The 20,771-nt window shown below is 42.1% G+C and overlaps 1 protein-coding gene across 2 annotated transcripts in view; it reads left to right on the top strand.

Annotated features, from left to right (window-relative positions):
* Positions 1 to 20,153, top strand: part of tle5 (TLE family member 5, transcriptional modulator) — a 33,327-nt gene extending 13,174 nt beyond the window's left edge. Inside the window, exons 2-7 of one of the 2 annotated variants that reach the window (XM_086048115.1) lie at positions 1,494 to 1,582; positions 4,574 to 4,637; positions 9,715 to 9,759; positions 14,596 to 14,658; positions 15,107 to 15,181; positions 16,514 to 20,153. In XM_086048115.1, coding sequence (XP_085904241.1) covers positions 1,494 to 1,582; positions 4,574 to 4,637; positions 9,715 to 9,759; positions 14,596 to 14,658; positions 15,107 to 15,181; positions 16,514 to 16,738 — 561 coding nt within the window. In that variant the 3' untranslated portion in view covers positions 16,739 to 20,153. Of the gene's footprint in view, positions 1 to 1,493; positions 1,583 to 4,573; positions 4,638 to 9,714; positions 9,760 to 14,595; positions 14,659 to 15,106; positions 15,182 to 16,510 lie in introns of both variants that reach the window. The other variant, XM_086048114.1, reaches the window with a different exon arrangement.
* Positions 20,154 to 20,771: the final 618 nt, after the last annotated feature.

Genomic DNA, 20,771 nt, shown 5'->3' with positions numbered 1-20,771 from the left:
CACAATGCACAATTTGAACGGAAGCAAAAAAAAAAACGTGGCTCAAAAAAAAAAAATCTCATTACTGTATGTTTTGACAAAGCACGTTATCATGCAGGACTATTTTTCTTTTTAAAACGCGTGTGGAAACAGAGGCCACGAGTCAGAAGAACTTGCATGCTGCACTCTCAATTTCCCGTCTGTCTTGCAATGGTTTGTGTCCCTACCATTTGTGTTTTCCCTGCGTAAAAATAATTTCGCGTATTTAGTCGTGCGGGGCGCATTTGTGCAAACCGCAGTCCTTTCTATTGTTCCTCATGTTCTCCCACCACGCTTCCGCCAATGCTATTGGGGCCCTATTTTCGAAAAGGAGCAGAGGACAAGTCATTCCTAATAGCGGCGTGCCAGTTTTACTGGGAAAATGTCACCTTCTCCCACGCGAGCCATTACGCACACTACTGAGGAATAATGAGATTTTTGCCCCTAGTTGGGTTGACACAAGCGGGCCGCGTGCAATTGGCCGCCGTGAAAATGCGGATAGATTTACAATGACAATAAACGACATCAGTCAAGCGTGGCGACAAGAGTTATTGTTCTGGGTTGCTATATGAGCCTCTGACAAACTGCCCTGGACATGACATGAAGGCTAGCGGCTGTGCGTTCGTACCCAAAGTGGCGCTCGGGGAACATTTATAGTTAATGCAGCTGGGCCCTTTGTGTGATTAAGGGTGCACTCGCGCTTGCCGTGCCGTGCCGGATTTGGGCGCGATTCCACCTGCCTTGTCTTGTACCCCGCCGTCACGTCAACACTGCGTTTGGGGGCGCCGCCGCTGCACGATGCAACGCCGCATTACCGCGACTTGCTTTCATGGCCGGGGATTGTTTCGAGTCACTGTTTACTTGGGTTGTGCTTTGTGGCGGTTGTCATGAATCACTTGTGTGAGGCGCGGCTGCTTAAATTTATGACACAAACGTGTGTGGTGACGAATTGATTTGGCGTTGTTAAATACCAAACACCAATTTTCTCAAATCGTATGTCCCCGTTGAAATGAATAGAAATTTCATGAATTTTTTTCAAAGTTTTCTGTTTGTTTGTTGTTTTTTTTAGTTAGAGACTAAAGTTCATCTGGAAATAAAAATAAAACAGCATATTCTTACCCAGCTTTCAGATTGGACAATTAATATTTAAAGTCGCTCAGTGCCAGTCTAAACACAATAAGCCCCTTGCTTATGTTTCGGGCAGCGTTTTTGTCCATTTATTATTACAGGCTGAGGGGGGTGAGCACAATTCTGTGCTAAAACGTGTAATTGGATGTGATCCACATTGGCAAGCGGGTTCTTTTGCTGATCACTGGCCTGAAACTTTCATTTGAAAAAAAAAAATGCTCTCTCTCTCTCTCTCTCTCTCTCTCTTTCTCTCTCTCTCTCTCTCGCTTGAGTTTTTAACCATTTTTTTCCCCTCTCGCCCCGTCACTCCCACCTGCTTTTTGACACTGTTCTTCCTCCCTCGGCAGGCTTCATCGCAGCAGCTGAAATTCACAACGTCCGACTCCTGTGACAGGATCAAGGACGAGTTCCAGTTTCTCCAAGCACAATACCACAGGTGACAAGACGTGACAATGACGTGGCCTTGATTGTTTCTAATTTAATCTGTCACAGTGGCTTCACTGAGCCACAGTTTGAAGTGTTGTGTCCTATTTCCAAAACACGGTGTCATTGAAATCATGATGGTTGATTACTTTTCTTGTGTTAGATAAGAAAAAAAAAAAAAAAAATCGACGTGCAGTTGTCTAATGAAAATAATTACACAATTAGATTCCCCCCCACCCCTTTTCCTCTCTATACATATAGCTAATACATGTGTTGAACGTAAATCTAATACATCAAAACAATTCCTTTTCTCCGCACTTCTGAAATTACAATCCAAACATTGGTCGTTTAAAAGTGGGCGTGAAACGAGTCCTTGAATAATTCGAGTACCTGGATTAAAACAAAAGGGTAACAAGCTAACTGGTAACATTTGTATGTTTGTAGTCACAAGGCTTTAGACGTGGTGAAGCAGCATGTGGCTCAAGTAACTGCTCTGAGATGTCTCTCCAGATTTGCGCCTGCTGCACGGCTATGAGACCTTTCTATTATGCAATTACAGCTAGCTAGCGGCACTCCCTGTTATTTTATGCCCAAGGAAGCAAATTTACTATTTGAGGATGCCATATAATTGATTCCCCCCTTTCCTTTCGCCCCTCTTTGAAGTCCTGCTACCTTTTGGGTTACTAATCTCCCTATTACGGTGTAAGAAGGCTCCCCCAGCGCGCCTGTTAGAACGTTAACGGTGTTTGATGGCAGTTCTGAAAGGTGAGACATCATGGGCTTTGTCTTTGTGCGGGTTGACTCGCTTCCTGGTTTGTTCTTGTGTACTTTTGCATCTTCTGTCGCAAAGACAGATGAAAGCCGGCCTATTTCGAGTGCAGTGACGATCCAGCTTCTCTGTTTTACTTGCTGGGGTTTGCGACATAGCAATAACATCATGCATGTTTTTATTTTTCGCTTTGTTTTTTTTTTTTTTTTTTTTTTTTTTGTGATTCCCTCAATGGCGAGCAGCAGCATTTAACCCCCTACTGAGAGCCAAAGCACAGTTAAAAGAAAGCATTTTTGTTTTTTGTTTTTTGTCCCCGTTGACTTGGGAGGGGCGTTTAAAATGGGGGCGTCAGAGTGGAAGCTTTGTAGTGATATGCTGTATGTTGGGGAAGCCTTTAAAAGGCAAATGTACAACAGGCGTTCCCCCGGGTATAGTCGCAGCCGTTGTATCTGTCATTGTCTTCTTCCTCCTCCTCATCCTCCTAATTCCCCTTTCCCTCAGTCCCATGCATAAATAGATCAGGGAATACATCAATCAAAATAAAGATGACAGCGCAAGCGATTTAGAGACGGAAGAATTGGCAATAAAACTCCATCAAAGTGTCTTTGGAGAGCAGCGGTGCATGCCCGCCGGCTGATGAGCGCCAATCGCAGGAGGCGCACAGCCAATCCCAGGTAGACTGGCCTGTGGAAGGGGGAAGGCTTGTTGTCATGACAACACACCACAAAGCCTACAAATGTACACATGGAACGCAGGAAGTCGACGCGATGCTTCTCAGCGGGAACGTGACATTGACATTTGTTTCAACTGTCTGTAATGCAAATCTACCAGAGCAGGGCTGCTGAGTCTTTAAGACTAGGTGAAGCAGCATGTGGTTTCCTCATTCCAAGTAACAGTAGCCACGTTGGAATAATAAAAAACTAAGCTACGTCTGACGTCGCGTCTTTGGAAGACGTTACAATACCCATCAATCGGACACTTCGAATTTATTTTCCGAAACCTCGCAGAGCCGCAACATAAGGATGAAAGAGCCGCGGGTTGTCCACCCCTGGTATAAACAAACAACCATTCGCTCCCATGTAGCGTCTTTATTGAACCCAACGTTAGGGCCGTGCAATTAATCGAAATTCAATTACAATCACGATTATCACACGTAATAATCGTAAAAAACGATTATTAATATGCATTTATGTCCAACGCACTGTTACTGTTTGCGTCTGTTTACGCAAAGGAATCATACTTGAATTTATACATTTTATAATTAATTTGATCAATTTTGTCTGGTCCAAAAGGAACTTCCATCGTGTTTCAAAGAAATGTATTTGTCCTTGCATTTTTTTAGGTTAAAACATTTTCTTATTTCAAAAAACAGATGATCGTCCGAATAATCGAAACCGAATAATGAAATTATGACCGAAATAATCATGATTTAAAAAAAAAAAAAAAGTCATTATCGAGCAGCCCTACCCAACATGCACGCTTTTGTAATACGAGCGAGAGCTGGAGCACGCAGAGAAAATGCACGCAAGCATGGGGAGAGCGTGCATGGCTGTGGGATCAAGACAAGCTTTGACTTTGAGGTCAAGCTAACTTTACAACCGGTGTCGTAATGCTAAAAAGTGATCCTGTAACACATGAGGAGTTTGACAGCATTAGTGTGCCATCGTGACACGGCCCGCGTTCGAACTGTCACGCATCTTTCATTGCCGCCGACAGTATCAATGTACACCGAGCATCAAGCAGGTTTTAGATCTATCTGCCATGTGCCTGTGCATATCTTTACAACATCACAGCCTTATCCATCCTCGCATGGGATCACACCTTGTCAGACCGGCGTGTCGGCACCGGCTCCTTCAATCAAATGTAAGCGGGGTGATTTTTCTCCCCCCACCCCCGCCCCCTTCCCCTGTCGTGTTCATTTTACCATCTGGCTGACTTGTTGACGTGTCCTCCTTTTTGTCCCGTCGCCTCGCGTGTCATCAGCGCTGACGTGATTACCGCTAATGGCCTGTGCTATATTTAGATTTGCCTGCTTTCTGGTGTAGAAAGCAGACATTTTAGCACCGTCCCCCCCCCCCCTCCCCCGCTGGATTCTGCTTATGATTTCGGGAAGGTCAGGGTGACGACGGTAATGATGGTAAAGATGGCCGACAAGGGAAGAGGTGCTGATGGAAACGAAGGTGACGAGGGATGAAGTGACCACTGCTGACTCTGCTCGACTTGTTTCCTCCGCAGCCTGAAGCTGGAATGTGACAAGCTGGCCAGTGAGAAGTCGGAGATGCAGCGTCATTACATCATGGTGAGCGAAGCCGACCGTCTCGAGTCGCGGCGTGTGGTTTGTTCTTCAAGGATATATATATTTTTTTTAACACTCTTGTTCCACGTCGGTGTTAACAATTAACTTTGTGGCAACAAGGGGGCTCATGTTTTGTATAAAATTGACCATAAAGGACCATTTCAACCTTGTAAAACCTTTATTGGCAATATTTTGATGCCACATTTTAACATTCTCAAGTGTCGCAACCAGACTGCCCACTATTTAATACCCACAATGTCAAACAACTAAAATAAAATAAAACTACAAAAATCTCCCTGCATATTTGCGGTCACTATTCACAGATGCACTTATAAGAACCCCAAATATTTGTTTCGCTTATCATCTTAGCCGATTGAAATGAACGGAAACGCCAATAATCCGTTCCAGCATCCTCCCAAAAAGCAACAAAACTTTATGCAATGTTTTTTATGAAGGAAAATAGCGTCCAATAGTATTGTACTAAAAACATACTTATAGTAAAAAACTTAATGAAAATGACACAGTTTGTCCATCATGATTAATTCATTGCGGCTCCTTTTGATGTGCGGGATTTGGCCACCAGGGTGCAGTATAATCCACGCATGCAGACACAACTGGAGAAGAGTTTCACAGCTACAATGATGCTGTTGGTTATCGTGTGTGTGGTGTTTGGCATTGTTTGCCACTCTTAAAGTAATCTTGTAGTTGTTGTATATTTAGTCTGACAGTAAAGTTCAACTGGGAGTCGCATTAAACTGTTTGAAGCTTCTTTTTTGAAGAATGCTTCACTATCTGCCAAGCTGCTGCTTACTGTGAAGTGAGTACACTGCCAATTTACGGCACTTGAATCTCAATTTTCTGCTTGCAAGTCAGACTTTAAAAAAAAATCATGCCAATGACTGCTCGTATCTTGAAGAACATGTCAATTGGGTCACTTGGGTCTCAAGGCACCACAGTGGTTTGTTAGTGGAAATGACAGCGCGTCTTTGTGGTATGTTCATGTACATTCTTCGAAATAAGGAGAGTTGGGCATTCCCTCTATGTGTCCGTGTATCCGCCTATAGGGCAAGGCGCGTCATCGCTGACGTCGCTACCGGGGTAGCCGCCATGCTTGGAGCGCACTTCTGGAAGCGGCGTGACTACTGTTGTTACACGCAAGACAAACTCGCTGTTTCTCACTTGATTTCGACGGCCGAAATATATAAACATGGTGAACCGTTGCTGTGTTCGGGGGTGCAGGAGTGCCACCCACGATCGCAAAGGAAGAAAATTTGTGGTCTGACCACAAATTGTGCGGTTGTGCTTTTTCAACAAGCTGAGACTCGTGCCCAGGTAGCATCAACAAATAGCAAGCACCAACATGAAAACTAAACGGAAAAAAAATACCCCAAAAACATGTTTTTTATTATTCATTGTCATTATTCATTTATGTGTGTAGTTAAAGAAGAAACACAAAAATGAATAATGATTGTTTTTTTTGGTGGTTGCTATTTGTTGACGGTGCCTCGGCACTGCCTCTTCATAAGAAACAACGTCATATTCCTTGCTTCGATGACAAGCAGATGTGTTAAAAAATCAACTCATGGAAGCAGTAAACGCTTGGATTTCAGTTGACGAATATCAACATCCGCAAAAGTGAATAAATTAAAAGAAAGTACAGGCGCCCTCGGTTCACGACGGAGTTTTGTTCCGACGGTGGCAACATAACTTGACTTTGTATCCAAGACAGAATTCATCATACTTTGTGAATCAAATCGGCTAATCCAGCAGTTAACTCGCACCTCCAGCCCTAAATGTACAACATCCTTCAAGCGCCAACATCTTAATACGCATAATGCATCCCACCCTGATGACGAATTTCTCGTACAGTGCGAGTTATAAACCAAAATGGCGCAGTGTTTGTCCAGCTTGAGCGTGTGTTTTGCCAGTCTAATAATCAGTTGATCCAACGAGCTAATCGCCCAATCCCGCCAAAAACAAGACCTCAGTTGAAATAGAGCACACGATAATCCTTTAAATGCTCGCAGCCCTTTGTTTCCTCTCTGCTCCCTAAACCCACCCCTCTCCGTCCTTTTTGTCTCCCCACATACATGTTCACACACACGCACACACCCCCACGCGCTCACACACATGCTCCACCTCGGAGCTAATCTCATTGTTACTGGCAATGTAGCCTTGTGATGTTTTGCCTCTAATTGATCCTCTGACTGGCTTTAATCTCATCTAATCTGCGCCGCCACACCGCTCGCTCCACCATGAGAGAGACACACACACACACACACACACACTCACTCTAAGAGGCCTCCCCCATGTCTGCACGCACTGAGCCGTACACACACATACGCAGTCAAACGCAAAATTATGTAAACAACGTGTTATTTAGTGAAAGGTCACTTTTTTTTTCTTTTTTTTTCTTTTTTTTTTTTTTTGCCCAAAGCAAATGTGACGCTTTAATATCACGTGTCTGCCCAAATTAAACATGACCCAATGTGCAACTTGTACTGCAGTCACTCACCAAGTGCTAATATTCTCTTATCACAATGCATTTGCTTGAGTAAAGCCTCTTTTCACCACAAACCCGGTGTTTATCCACTAATTCTTTTTAAATAACTGTAATGAAACATTGGGATTGCATAATAAAGAAGGTGAGCAGAATGCAGTACACTGAACCCAGCCTATTTGTGGTTTATTATTCACGTTTTTTTTTTTTGTTTTTTTTTTGGGGTGAATTTGAAACCTAGCAGTCTGATCAAACCTGTCCTGCATTTACATCATTACCTTTTACACAGTCGCTATCCGGTTTATATTACGGCTCTAACCTTTTCCAAACTGCCTTTCCAAGATGCCATTTATACGCCCTTGCTTTTTTTAGACATGGGGGACATTCAGACATGGTTAACACGCTCATTGAGGGACTGGTTAATTAACTGATTTTTCTGTCACTCGGATGATTGGCACGGATGTGTTCTTTTGACACTTGAATGGATCGAATGCGTCTGCACTGCCTAAACTAGAGCGGACGTTTGCTAGCAAACGAAACATTTAAAGCGGAAGCCAACCCCCCAAAAATCGTTGCAATAATATGTTCTATGTCTCTATGATTGGTCATTGCCTGAGCCCTGAGCAACTGTGATGTCATTTTCAGTTGACAGAAAGTGACAAAATGGCCGCCCCCTGAGATGGCTAAAAACGGATTTTGCTGCTTAACTCATATCCCACAAACGCAATATTAATCGGAAGGCCGTGTTTCGACTAGTGGGGCTGCATAGAACATATGCTTGTAAAGAAAGTTTTTGGGTTGACTTCCTCTTTAACACATTACTGAAAAAATTCCTTCCACAAACCCAATGACCAAGTTTTAGTTCTCATTCTGTCCCTTTAGAAGTGCCTCCAATGCGCAAGACAATCTTCCGATCTTCTCTGGACAACTATTTACAACTTCCGCTCGATACTTTAGATTTTGTTTGAAGGAAAAATAAAAAAAAAATAAATAAATGGCGTATGTGTGTTAGCATAACCTCGGCCTCAACAAATTTCAGGCGTCGTTTCATGCTGTCTGTAGTTGTCGGACAGCAACAATTGCTTACTGCTGATTGACTGGTCGAATACTCGAATATATATATATATATATATATATATATATATATATATATATATATATATATATATATATATTTCTTTTTTTTTCGTCTTAAGCTTAAAGCTTGTTTTGTGTACGTTGTAGTGGAAATGTACAACATAATGCTTTTCAATCACTGCTGCTAGTATGCCTGGCCTTGTCTCCATTCACACGTACAAACATACACGCGCGCGCGCACACGCACGCGCACACACACACACAAAACCTTCTCTAATAGCATATCAGGTTGCCCCCACTCCCCCGGTAGGCAGCACCTCCATTTCCCAAGCGCTGTAATTACTTTAGGGAGCTTCCACATGGGCTCGTGTGCTACACTGAAAAGCACAGACAAAATGTGTGTGCACGTGAGATTGTGTATGTGTGTAAGATTGAACGGAGCACAACTGCGTGTGTGTGTGTGTGTGTGTGTGTGTGTGTGTGTTTGTGTTTGTTTTCCAGTCACAGAGCCAGTCCCTCCTGCAGACTGAGTGAGTGATTAACTGGGTTTACGCCTAGAGGGTGGCCCTCTCATTAACACTCAACACACACATTCACACACACACACACACACACACACACACACACGCGCGCGCGCGCGCACAGTAACAAAACACGAGTGCATTGTCTCTCGTCGTTCCTTTTCTTGCTCACTTCCTGTTTGCTGTTTTTATCCGCTCATTTTACCAAATCGTTACCAGGATGTCGGATGGCAGGATGAGAGCGCCGAGGGCCATTTTGGACATTAGCTTACATGACAACGCCTCAAAATGGACGTTTTTGCATGGAGTCCTCTAGAAAAATGCTCTGCGTGACAATATTGTGGCCTCCTCACATATACAGCCATACCTCAACTTACGAGTGAGCCAATTTAGCAGTTTTTCAAACTACAAAAACATGTTGTGCATTTAACTAAGCCACCTAACTTGGCCTTAATAAAGTCCGCTAGCTTATGCAAACAAGGAACGTAACAATACTCCAGGCATATATTCTTCTAAAAAGCTAATTCTGCAGCGTAGTCTTCTTCAGGTTCCACCATCAAATATACATGTAGCATGTTATATTGCCCCCTGGTGGCCAAGGCAAGCACGCCAGAAGGAGCAGCACAATGGCCATTGAATTAAATCATTCAAAATATGAGCCGGAACACTTTACTTCTTTACATTTTATTTAATTATGTCATTGCATTTTTTTTTTATACAGCACGATACTAGTGCTATTTTTCTTACTAAAAGAACACCACCCAAAAAATTTCTTTGTGTTTTTTTTACGAGGCTGGAACACATGAATTGCCTCTCCGTTCATTTCGATGATGAACGATGTCTTGAGATAAGAGTGTTTTGAATTATGGGCATTGGTCATGGAATGAATTAAACTTATAAGTCAAGGTACCAGTGCATATCAAAACATGTTTGACACCATGCTAAGAGAAATGTCCGTCTGTCTCTTCTTATTTCCATCTAGTACTACGAGATGTCCTACGGGCTCAACATTGAGATGCACAAACAGGTGAGTAACAGTAATTGTCACTGCTTTTCAGGTTTTTTTTTTGGTTTTTTTTAAGGCACATTTTCCCCCGCCAAATGTTGTACAAGCTTTACAAAAGAGGAAGGGAAAGAAAATCTTGGAAGGTTTGGGGTGCTGAGCTGAGAAGTCCCAGTGCTTGCTCATACATCAGCTGCTTTGGCTGAAGCTGGAGGAGTAATTTATGCTTTGGCTGCAGGAGGGAGAAGAACGATTATGGACCTCATCCACTCCCTCCAAACACACACACGCGCAAGTACACACGGTATTATGATTGACGGCACACACTGGCAGGCATATGAGGAGAAACATGTAGGCTTTGACTAATGGACACATGCGAAGCTCGGCGGCCCCTTTGATTTAAACCGCTTCTCATGTATGCACCCGGGTCGGATGTTCGGGACTGTCAGTACACACACACACACACACACACACACAAAGCGAATTCACTGTTTCGTTTTGTTTCTCTGCTCATGTTGGATGACTTTTTAGCCTTAGCAATGCGGTTAGCCACCAAGTCTAATGCTCTCAAGGCACTTAACGTTTGTTGACGAATCCGTTTTGAAGGCTTCGTTGACACACTAGCGGGCCGCTTGTCACATATTTTGCCGAGCAGGCTTAGTGTCTGAGAATCGACTGTTGCGATAAATCCATATTTCAAGTAGGTTTTATATTGTCTTTGAAATGCTGTTTTTGTTTTCTTCTCGGACATATAAGCTCTTATGTTGACTTCTCACTGGGTCTTTTCCCCATGGGAAAGAAACTGTCTGTTTTTTTTATTTTTTTTACTCATTTTGCTAGCTTTTGGGTTTAACATTAGCGTTACGCGACCGAGACAATTAGCATCTCGGCATGGGCCAAGAGTCAGTCACAGATGGATGTAAGGGGGGCAAATCTGTCACTTTTCAAAATGAAATATTTTTCAGCCTCAGATAATAAATAAACCAGAAGTACTGTGCGTTTTTTTTTTTTTTTCTTTCATCTATGCAGCCCGCCACAGCCTGGTCCAAATTTTCTGTAGTTGGGGACCACTGGCTTACGTCACAGTAGAATTTTTTGAACTTGTCGTAGTGAATGCTTAAGACTGCAACTCAAAGTGTTTCGTTACTTAACGAAATATTGATGTGAGCCTCACTGATAACGCCAACACATTTATGTATAAGAAATCAGATGTAACACAGATACACGTATCGCTTGCGTTTGTTAAAAACTACATCGGAAGAGGACATTGAAGAAATAATCGCATATTACATCAATCTCCTTTATCTGGCAGGGACGACACCTTCAAGGGAAGCGTGTGCTGCCGCATACATGTGCTCACTTGCTCATGTGCTTTCTTTTGTTCTCTTTCTGGGGGTGCTATGTTGTGTGTGTGTGTGTGTGTGTGCGCGCGCACGAGTATATTCCGGATATTGGTGTGTCAGTGCGCGCGTGAGATTTCTTTGTGTGAGTGGATGCGGAGAGGCGCTAGTTCCATTAGAGAGTTGAAATGGAAGGGGATGTGTGGAAACGAGCATGGAGGAGCGTTCATGTCGAGGCCCATTGTGCGCCGACACCCCCCGCCCCCACGGACCCCCCCACCACCCCACCCCTCGCCACCTCTGGCTTTATTTCCCTCCTCTCGTTCGTTGCCTCCTTCACTCAGTCCCTCTTCATTGCCCTCCATTCAAGAAAGGCTTCTATCCTCTCCGGCCGTACGCTCGCGTCCTCCTTTCATGCCTCTTCGTGTTCTCTTTCCGCTCGTCGCAAGGCTAAGTCGAAGGTTGAGCTGGGAATTCTTTTGCTTTTCTCTTCTTTTTTTTCCTGAAGACCTACTTGGAAATCTTGATTTGTGCCTTGAAATGAAATGAAAAGCACATGCAATGGGGCCTTCGATGGCCAAAACACTCCCTCCATATTTCAAAACAACCGTTTTTATCTTATGAAACAATAGAAGTGGAAATATTCAGTTCCAGGGTCGCATGGTGTGCAAGTGGGTAGTATGTCTGCCTCACAGTTCTAACATTCGGGGTTCAAATCTTGGCTCAGGCCTGAAAATGTCAAAATTACCGCACCAAATATTACAGGAGCCTTGTTAATGTGTCATTAGCCCAGTAGCATAATTTTCTTCAAGTCCATTTTAACTTAATGTCACAAGATGAATGAAAAAATACTCATGTACTTGGTTAATAATTGTTTTTTCTTGGTGTGTGTGTGTGTGTGTGTGCGTAGATTCTCAGTCATCCAGGTCATGGTAACTGGGGTCCTCTTGTTTTTATTTTTTTATTTTTATTTTTTTTTATGTTTTTTTGTTTCTTGCTTTCCGAAAACGTTTTAAAAATGACAAATAGCAATGATGCTATCAAGCTAACAAATTGTTCGTCAGGCCAGTTTAAAATATGAAGGCAATCCAAACATTTTTTCGAAGAATATGTTCTTTGCATGGCCACTAATTGAAACAAGGCATTCTGATAAATATTGCGTTTGTGGAATAAGAGTTAATCCACCCGTTTTTAGCCATCTCTGGGGGCGGCCATTTTGTCACTTCTGTCGACTGATAATGACATCACAACTACTCTGGGCTCAGGTAACGACCAATCACAGCTCAGCTTCAGAAAACACGTGAGCCGTGATTGGTCGTTACCTGAGTCCAGAGCGGTTGTGATGTCATTTTCAGTCCCTCCAGAGATGGCTAAAAATGGGTGGAGTTTGCTGCTTAACTCATATTCCACCAACGGAATATTAATCAGAATGATGTGTTTCAACTAGTGGGCCTGCTGGGAACATATTCGTGAAAAAAATATGTTTGGGTTGATTCCCCTTTTTAAGATTGAAGCAGCTCCTGCTTTGGCTTCCCCAATCGAAAGAATGTAAGGTCCAATTTTTAAATTGAACAATTGCAATCAATTCAGTTTTTCACCATATTGACATTTATTGAGCTGCACCGCCAGTCAGTCGTCGCGTGTTGTCGTTAACGTGAATACACTTGAACATGTGTTCCTCTTTGATCCGCCTTGTGAACAGCTGCCTTCATTTTTACCGTCGTGGCTTGTTTAAATTGGCATTAAAAAAAAAAAAAAAAGAAGCAGCAAAGGAATCTCTGAGCGGAATTAACGATCCTTGAAGCGACGTGTCCGTCCGGCCTTCGACGTCCACGTTTCTTCTTTCCCGATGCGTACGATATTCCCGCTGTCAGCGAGCCGCGGCGCCGCAACAACACTTGAAGGCGTCTGCCAGAGAACAACGAGCAGAGAAATGGAGGGACGGGACAACAAAGCTTGGGAAGATGACAGGGAGCGCAGATAAAAGCGGCGGGAAAAGTGGAATATTTGTTAGCGTGCGGCGAGTCCCACAAAGACGTTTTCAAGTCTGTGCGCGTGTGCGCGCGTGTGCATGTGCGGGAGCCGAGCAGAGCGCCTGATTGGAGGGGGGAGTCGTGCTCTGCATGCTTAATGACTGCTACTCTCGCCTCATCTCGCCACCGATTACGCTCTAACACCATTAGCGCTCATTTGCATATCTCGCTCGGATTGGGTGATTAGCAGCCAAATGTGATAATAGACCCGTGTGTGAGGAGGATAGCAGGGATTGTGCACAAATTGTGTGCGTGTGCGAAAGGGAGAGTTTGAGAAGGTCATACCTGCTGTTGCTCATACGAATGAGCGTGTGCCTGGAATCACAAAATGACTGTTGTCATGTATCGAGGGTTTAAAGGTTAAATTCTGGGATATCTTCTGGGTTTTTTTTTTTTTTTTTTTTTTCAGCTTTTCCACACATCCCGTGAAAAGACCAACAATAACATTGTGGGCTTCTTACATTGCACTTCCGAGGGCGTGGTTCAAATCTCAGTTTGCATCCTGTGATTGATTGGCCACCGTTTTACCTTGAAAGAAAAATGACTATTATCCTCAAGATTTGGACTTATTATATTGGAAAAATATGACTTTTTATGTTGGAAGAATGTGACTTTTCACCTGGAAAAAAAAAGCTCAATCTAATCTCTTTAACTGGAGAAAAAAAAAATTTAAAATAAATTTTAAAAAAACAAGTCAACAGGAATGGGAACAAAAAACAGGAAGTGGAAACTGCAACCGGCTACAAAATGATTAGATGAAAATGCTTTGGCGTAACAACATGTGGCTCATTGCTTAAGGTTATTTTTGCACTCTTTTGTTCCAAGTAACCTGTAAACAATTATCATCACCTGGTGCCTCCTGTTTTTGGCCTTTGGTAGTCACCATTTCTCATGGTTGGAAAACTCCAACTGGAAAGATGTTGGCCGGGGGCGGATTATAAAAACGTAAACAATGCATTCGGCTCTATTCTTCGCTCACGATGAACTCCCACGCGAGGTAAACCATCACGTTCTTGACACGGTATTGCGAAATACTTACATTGTCAACCCTCGCTCTTGCATTTGTAAGAAGATTAAGGCGGCGGAGGTGTGCTCAATATTTTCCCGCATTTGTCACTTCCCGTTGGTCGCTCCGAGCGCGGATTTGCTAGCTAACAGCCAATCAGAGTGACCAAATGTCACGACTGGCGACGCCGATTCAACAATGCGTAAAACGCCCCCAAGACGCTTACTGACGGGTTACGACGCTACGACGGCGGCCACTACACCAAACAGACGCCGCGACGCTTCGAGACCTCCGACGTCGGTTTGGTCTATCAGGGCCTTTGGTCACCAGAGTTTGTAAACGCCGTTCCGAGCGTTTGCACTTTAAAATTGTTCCTCCTTCTTGCTAGAAAGACAACTTGAGTGTTTCCTTTCAGTATAATGTAGTAACTGCGTTTGTTTTTGTTTTTTTTAACAATACCATCTCCCTCTTTCCTCCACAGGCCGAGATCGTGAAGAGATTAAACGGGATCTGCGCACAAGTCCTCCCATACTTGTCTCAGGAGGTATACACACACACACGCAACACACACACAAATGACCCCCAGGCTGAGACCCTTAACATCCGGAAGTGAGATCACTCTCATTTTCGCCTCGTTACTTCTACACCGCACTGACCCCTTCCCTTGGCATTCTCAATTTCCTACCCCCACCAACCACAGGTGTGTGCGTGCGTGCGTGTGTGTGTGTAATAATAAATAGCTGTGTGCTTCAGATAAGCCGTGTTCTTATCTATCTCGCCACCAGGGGGTTGACCATCACCCATTACTTCACACCATCCATTCACTGATGTCATACTGTCTGTGTGTGTGTGTGTGTGTGTGTTTGCACACATGCGTGTGTATGAATAGCTGAAAGGTGTCAGGGTGTGTGTTTGGAAGATTGATATTGATCTAACCCGTTCCCCCCCCTCTCTCGTTTCTTTTATTGTGTCTCTCCCCCACCCGTGTGCAGCACCAGCAGCAGGTACTGGCAGCCATCGAGAGGGCCAAGCAGGTCACCCCCCCAGAGATGAACTCCATCATAAGGGTACGATAATCCGGCGCGCCCCGCTGGCTTGGCGATCGCTTGATAATTGCTGTGATAGTGCTTGTCAATATATTTGTATTCGCTTTATTCCAAGTTGGTCAACGGTTTGAGTGACCACTTGGCTCAAAACAGCTTTCATCGCCGTTGACCAAGTGGGCTCCTATTAAGAATTTTTATTTCAGAAAAATATGGACTGACTTCTCTTCAGGTAGTGGCTATCTGCTTTGATACTTTACTCTGCTAATATTCAAACCTTTTGCAATGTATGACTTTAATGTTGTAGGGTTAGCTCTTTTTCCTGAACCAATCAATATGACTCACAAAAAACACTTTTCTTCTAAATGTGTTGTCATATTAAGATTCTTTTTTTTCTCTTGAAAAATACAACTTTAATTCATATTTAGTAAGATTTCATCTTTTTTTCTCTCAAAAATCCAAGTATATTCTCATAATATTCAGATTATTTATCTGTAAATGTACATTATTCTCATAATATAAAGACTGTTTTTTTCCATTTGCCCTTGTAATATTAAGACATGGGAAAAATTTGACTTTATCTTTTTTGTTTTTTCAAGAATAGGACTTTTACTTCTTTTTTTTTTTTAGATGTTGGAATAATTGTGCTTCTTTATTGTAATAAGAAATATTTATATATTAGATATATTGTTATAGTATTACATGGTTTTTTTTCTTTAAGACATGATGCTTTTTTCTTGGGGAAAAAAAGCAACTTTATTCTTGCAAGGCTTTTTTTTTTCTTTCGCAAAAAAATTCTAATTTACCCAAATTTTTATCCCCAAACTCTAGTCATCCGTCTGTTTCTTCTTGGAAAAAGTATGAATTAATTCACATTATTTTCAGACTTTTTTTTCTCAGAAAAAAAAGACAAATCTGAATTAATTGTGGTGACTCGCTGATCTCAGAAGAGCGGAACTGGCCGTTAGTTTCTGTGGCTTTTGGTGTCTGCTGCACTTTGATGCATTACATAGACTATGTTTGAACCAAAAAAAAAACATGCAATATTGCAGGTGAACACTACTGTAAATGAATTTTTCAGTCAATAGCTGAGAATTGAATGGACTGGAAAACAGTACATATGTGAAAAGCGAACCATGGATAGGAAAATTGGAAATGGTATTTTTGTTTAAAAAAAAAAAAAAAAAAAAAATCCATTTTGCTTGAAGTCCTTATTGCCCAGCCCTTTTGGAGAGCCTTCTTTGTCTCCTTATTATGCCTGATCCATTAGCGCCTTGGTGCCGGGCGTTACAGCGTTGGATCCCGTTTGTGGGCGTAATGAGTCTAAGTGGCGTGCGCTTGTGTTTCGTGTAGCAGCAGCTTCAGGCCCACCAGCTGTCTCAGCTCCAGGGCCTGGCGCTGCCCATGACCCCCCTGCCGCTGGGCCTGAGCCAGCCCAGCCTGCCCGCCGTCACCACCTCCTCCGGCCTCTTCTCCCTCTCCTCCCTGCTCGCCTCCCAGGCGCAGCTGGCCAAGGAGGAGAAAGCCTCGCGCGACGCCGCCGACAGCCACCGCGAGGAGGACGGCGACAAGTCTGACTAAGCGGTGCCCCCCCCCTCCCTCCGCTCTCCCCTCTATCTATCGCTCTCTCTCTCTCTCTCTCTCTCTCTCTCTCTCTCTCTCTCTCTCTCTCTCTCTCTCTCTCTCTCTCGAGGTTTCAACGCAGAGAACCCAGACTTCCGCTCTTCTCCACTGAGACAAAATGGCCTCCGAGCTTCTCACCAAGACTTCGACTTTCATCCTATTTTCATGTCTCTTTTGTCATTGAATGTTTTAATAATGAAGCTTCATGCTCTTTATTCCCCCTTCCTTTTTCCTCTCTCGGCCTCCTGCTTCTTTTCTTCTTGTACCCACGTTTATCGCGACCGGCGCTGCTCTCAAGACTGTTGGGAAGTAGGAAGTGGCTCCGTTTGAGTTGTTTCACTGGAAAGTAAATAAACAAGGAACAGTCATGATAGTGGGTTGATCAATCTTGAATTGATTAACGATGTCTTGAAGTGAGTCAAACATGCATGTTAGATTCCGTGAAGACTCTCAATAGTCCTTTGGTGTTCATGTCCGTTTGTTTGCTTGTGCCCTGTGATTGGCTCACCGAAATATGCAGGTTATTTTCCTCTCGATTTGCAGCCTTTGCGATTTGAAAATTTCCTTCTACTGCATTGCGATGTCAATTTGAATTTGATTAATCGTTCAGCCCTACTTTTCGTGCAGGACAGCGTGTGATAAAAGCCGACAACCATTACAACCGGTTTTCTTGAATGCAGCGGTCATGGTAAACACAGGGATTGTTTGTCTGGCCAGTCAAACACAAATATCCTATGTATGTTTTTTTTTTTGTTTTTTTTCTGATAAGATTGTCAAACCATTTGAACTCCACCGCTAACCAAAACAGCAGCACCTACAGGCGCATGTAGGAAACAGCCCTGGAGTCGAAATGGGTTGTATAAATGTCTCAATTCATAGACGCTATTGTCCACCCAGATGGACTTTAAAGAGTTAAGAGGGATCCTATTTGAAGTTGGTTGCTAACCAAAACAGTAGCACCCACAGAGGAGTATCCAGCCTTCATGTAAAAGGCAAAGGCAGGGAGGTCTGTGTGTGAAAGAGGCGAGACCTTAAATGGAACGATGATGTTACGAAAGGAGTATTAGGGTCACACTGGGGAGACTGAGAATAACAATTTTTTTTTCAACTTTAACCATGTAAGATGGTGAGACATTGTTTTTCTTTTCACAATATTGCAACTTTTTCTCTACAATTATTCTTGCAAAACTGCTTAATTCTCATCTTTCTGTCTCCAAAAATGCGATTTGTAATCTAATTTTGCTCTCCTAATTCAATGACCTCTTTCTCAAAAGAATATCTAACTTAAAAAAAAAATCTTTATCGAAAAAAATACAACTTTCTTATAGTTTTTTAATGACTTTCTATCTCAGAAAAAAATTGACTTTTCACCAAGGTTCTCCCCCAAAATAGGAATGTATCCTCATTGTATTTACTTTCTAAAAAGAAAAAGTGACTTCATCTCAGAAAGAAAATGACATTTTTTCCTCATAATTTTAATTCATAAAAAAAATTCTTATCCAAAAAAATAAGATTATTTGATTATTACCTCTCTTAAAGAAACATAATAAAACCGTACAAAAAAAATAGCACTTTTTATCTTCCCGAAAGTATGACTTAAATGACTTTTTTCTCGCAGAAACATCCAACTGTTGTCATTCCGCCTTGACGAGCTCACAACGTCATTCGTCAGGTGGTTTTGTTCCTTTCTGTGTAGGGCCGAGGCGATATGGTGGAAAAGGGTAGCATGATATCAGGATTTCAGGTCAGTTGATATACTGAGTTTAGGTCATTTTATTTTAAAATATTATATGTGATAATAGGTTAAAACAACTCTGAAAAAGTCAAATTAACGGGTCAATTTAAGGATTAAATAAACATAGACATAAACTTTTAGTTAGGATGATATGTTGATATCTTCCCTGACGTGTTGTGAGTTTGTTCTCGTAAAATTTCAAAATCAAAAATAAAATATAAAAAAAAAAAAATTAAAAAAACGTCTTTTGAAACATAATGTGCTTAGCAGTAGCAATGTATGCATTTCATATTAGTCAATCAATAATTAGTGATTTTTAAAACAATTAAATTTGGGTTAAAATACAAATAATAAAAATAAAACAACTATCAAGAGGAAAAATATCAGATCGTCAAACATGCTTTTGTGCTCCAAATGTCCTCTTAGGCGCTTGTAATTGTGGCACAAATCTTAATGTCATACTGCGACCTGATTTGGAGCAAAAAAAAAAATCGATATATTGTGTGCAATTTCTCTTCCTATCGATCAGGTGTCCATCCCGATATATATTAATGTTGAGTTATTACTCAGCCCTATTTCAGTGTGTCCTTAATACCCCTGGGTGGCAAATAAAAGCGCCTCACTAAAGCAGTGTGTACGTTGCGTGTGTGTTAGACAGCAGGGGGATGCATTGTGTGTATTTGCTGTCCAAATTACCCGAGGACAACAAGACACCCATACATTCCCCTTTTGTGTGAGCGTATCTTTATATGCGTCCAACTATATCTTATCGGAATAATCCGTTTCTCTGCTTGTGAATGCAGCGCATCGTCCTCCTGTCTCTCTTTCATGCTGTGCTTATTGTAGTGATGCCACACGCACGCACGCACGCACACACACACACACACACACACACGTCAATGCATGACCCACAGGGGAAGCAAATAATTTTTTTATTATTTTTTTTTTTTTTAAAGGGAGCTTTTTTGTGATCAGTGCACTTGTTTTTCTTGTGTTGAATTGTAGTATATTTCGTATATTTTAGTGGCATTGCAGCCTGCCATACTAAAATCATAACGTCAACTGTTATAAAAAAAATAAAATAAAATTACAAAAAAAAAATACACAAAAAAAAAAAAAAACAACAAACATGTTACCCACAAATGGCGATCACATATATAATAAACATATTTTTCATACATTTAGTGTGGCTCTCCTGATAGGAAAAACCAATGTATTAGTTGACATAGCCGGAAGTGATGACCTCAGCGTACACTTGGACATGCATAGAAAGCTTTATGTGTACATACAGTATATTCTGGATGGTTGTTGCTGTTTGGGCTAGGTGACCTTTGCCCCCTTTTCCTTCCTCTCATCCCGCAACTTCCTAGCTCATCGCGTGAATCATTGTAAGCTTTGTAAGGTCTTTTTTTTTTTTTTTTTTTTTTTTTTTGGGGGGGGGAATACTTATTTTGTGTATAATGTAAAACCTGAAAGTGAAAATGTTTTGTGTCCTACATCCTACCTACATTTAAACAACAACAAGGGGAGAAAAGGAAACTATCAAAAGTACAGCAGACATTTATGTGAAATAATATGAAATGTTGTGCAGTAAGGAAGGACTTCTGGTGCCTTACAAATAAATCAATCAAATCATAACCGGCCTCGCTAGCGCTTTTCTTTCACCTTCACCACGACGCATTTCCTCTAATAGAAGCCTCCATTCTAGTTGACGCCACGCCTCCATTCAATGCCGGGTAGTGGTTGATTGAAGTTTTATTTAGTCGTCGACTATAATGTGATCATTTGAAGTCAATCGATGAGCCTAAGGTGAAAATGTGTCCCTTCAAAGTCGCGATTTGTCATGCAGCAACAATGTGCTGAGAACAAAAACATTTCTTCAAGGTACACAAAAGGCCTAAAGTATTTCTCTCAAATAGTCATTCCCCAAATCTGTGTTATTGCTAACCAAACTAGCAGCACCCACCAAAAATGTAAATTGTCGTCGAGCTCAAAATGTAAATATCTCACTTTACAGGTGGGTGTTCAAGACTCGACTGCTGGGCCCATTGGACCTCCCTTTTGTTGCTAACCAAAATAACAAGCCCTACCCAAACGCAGTCGCAAATTCACTGAACAGCATTAATGGTGATTAAAAAATATATATGCAAGGTTGCTCTGCAGACTTCTTCCTTTAAGCTCATCATCATCAGGCATCGTCAAAAGGTGAGTACTATAACTTTTTTTTACACTGTTGATAATGTCTTGATGAAAGTT

Source organism: Filicampus tigris, chromosome 12 (genome assembly GCF_054856515.1).
Source record: "Filicampus tigris isolate MCC_2025a chromosome 12, RoL_Ftig_1.0, whole genome shotgun sequence".
NCBI classification, from domain to species: domain Eukaryota; kingdom Metazoa; phylum Chordata; class Actinopteri; order Syngnathiformes; family Syngnathidae; genus Filicampus; species Filicampus tigris.
The sequence above is the reverse complement of the archived record's forward strand: the minus strand, read 5'-3'. Positions and strand labels throughout refer to the sequence as shown.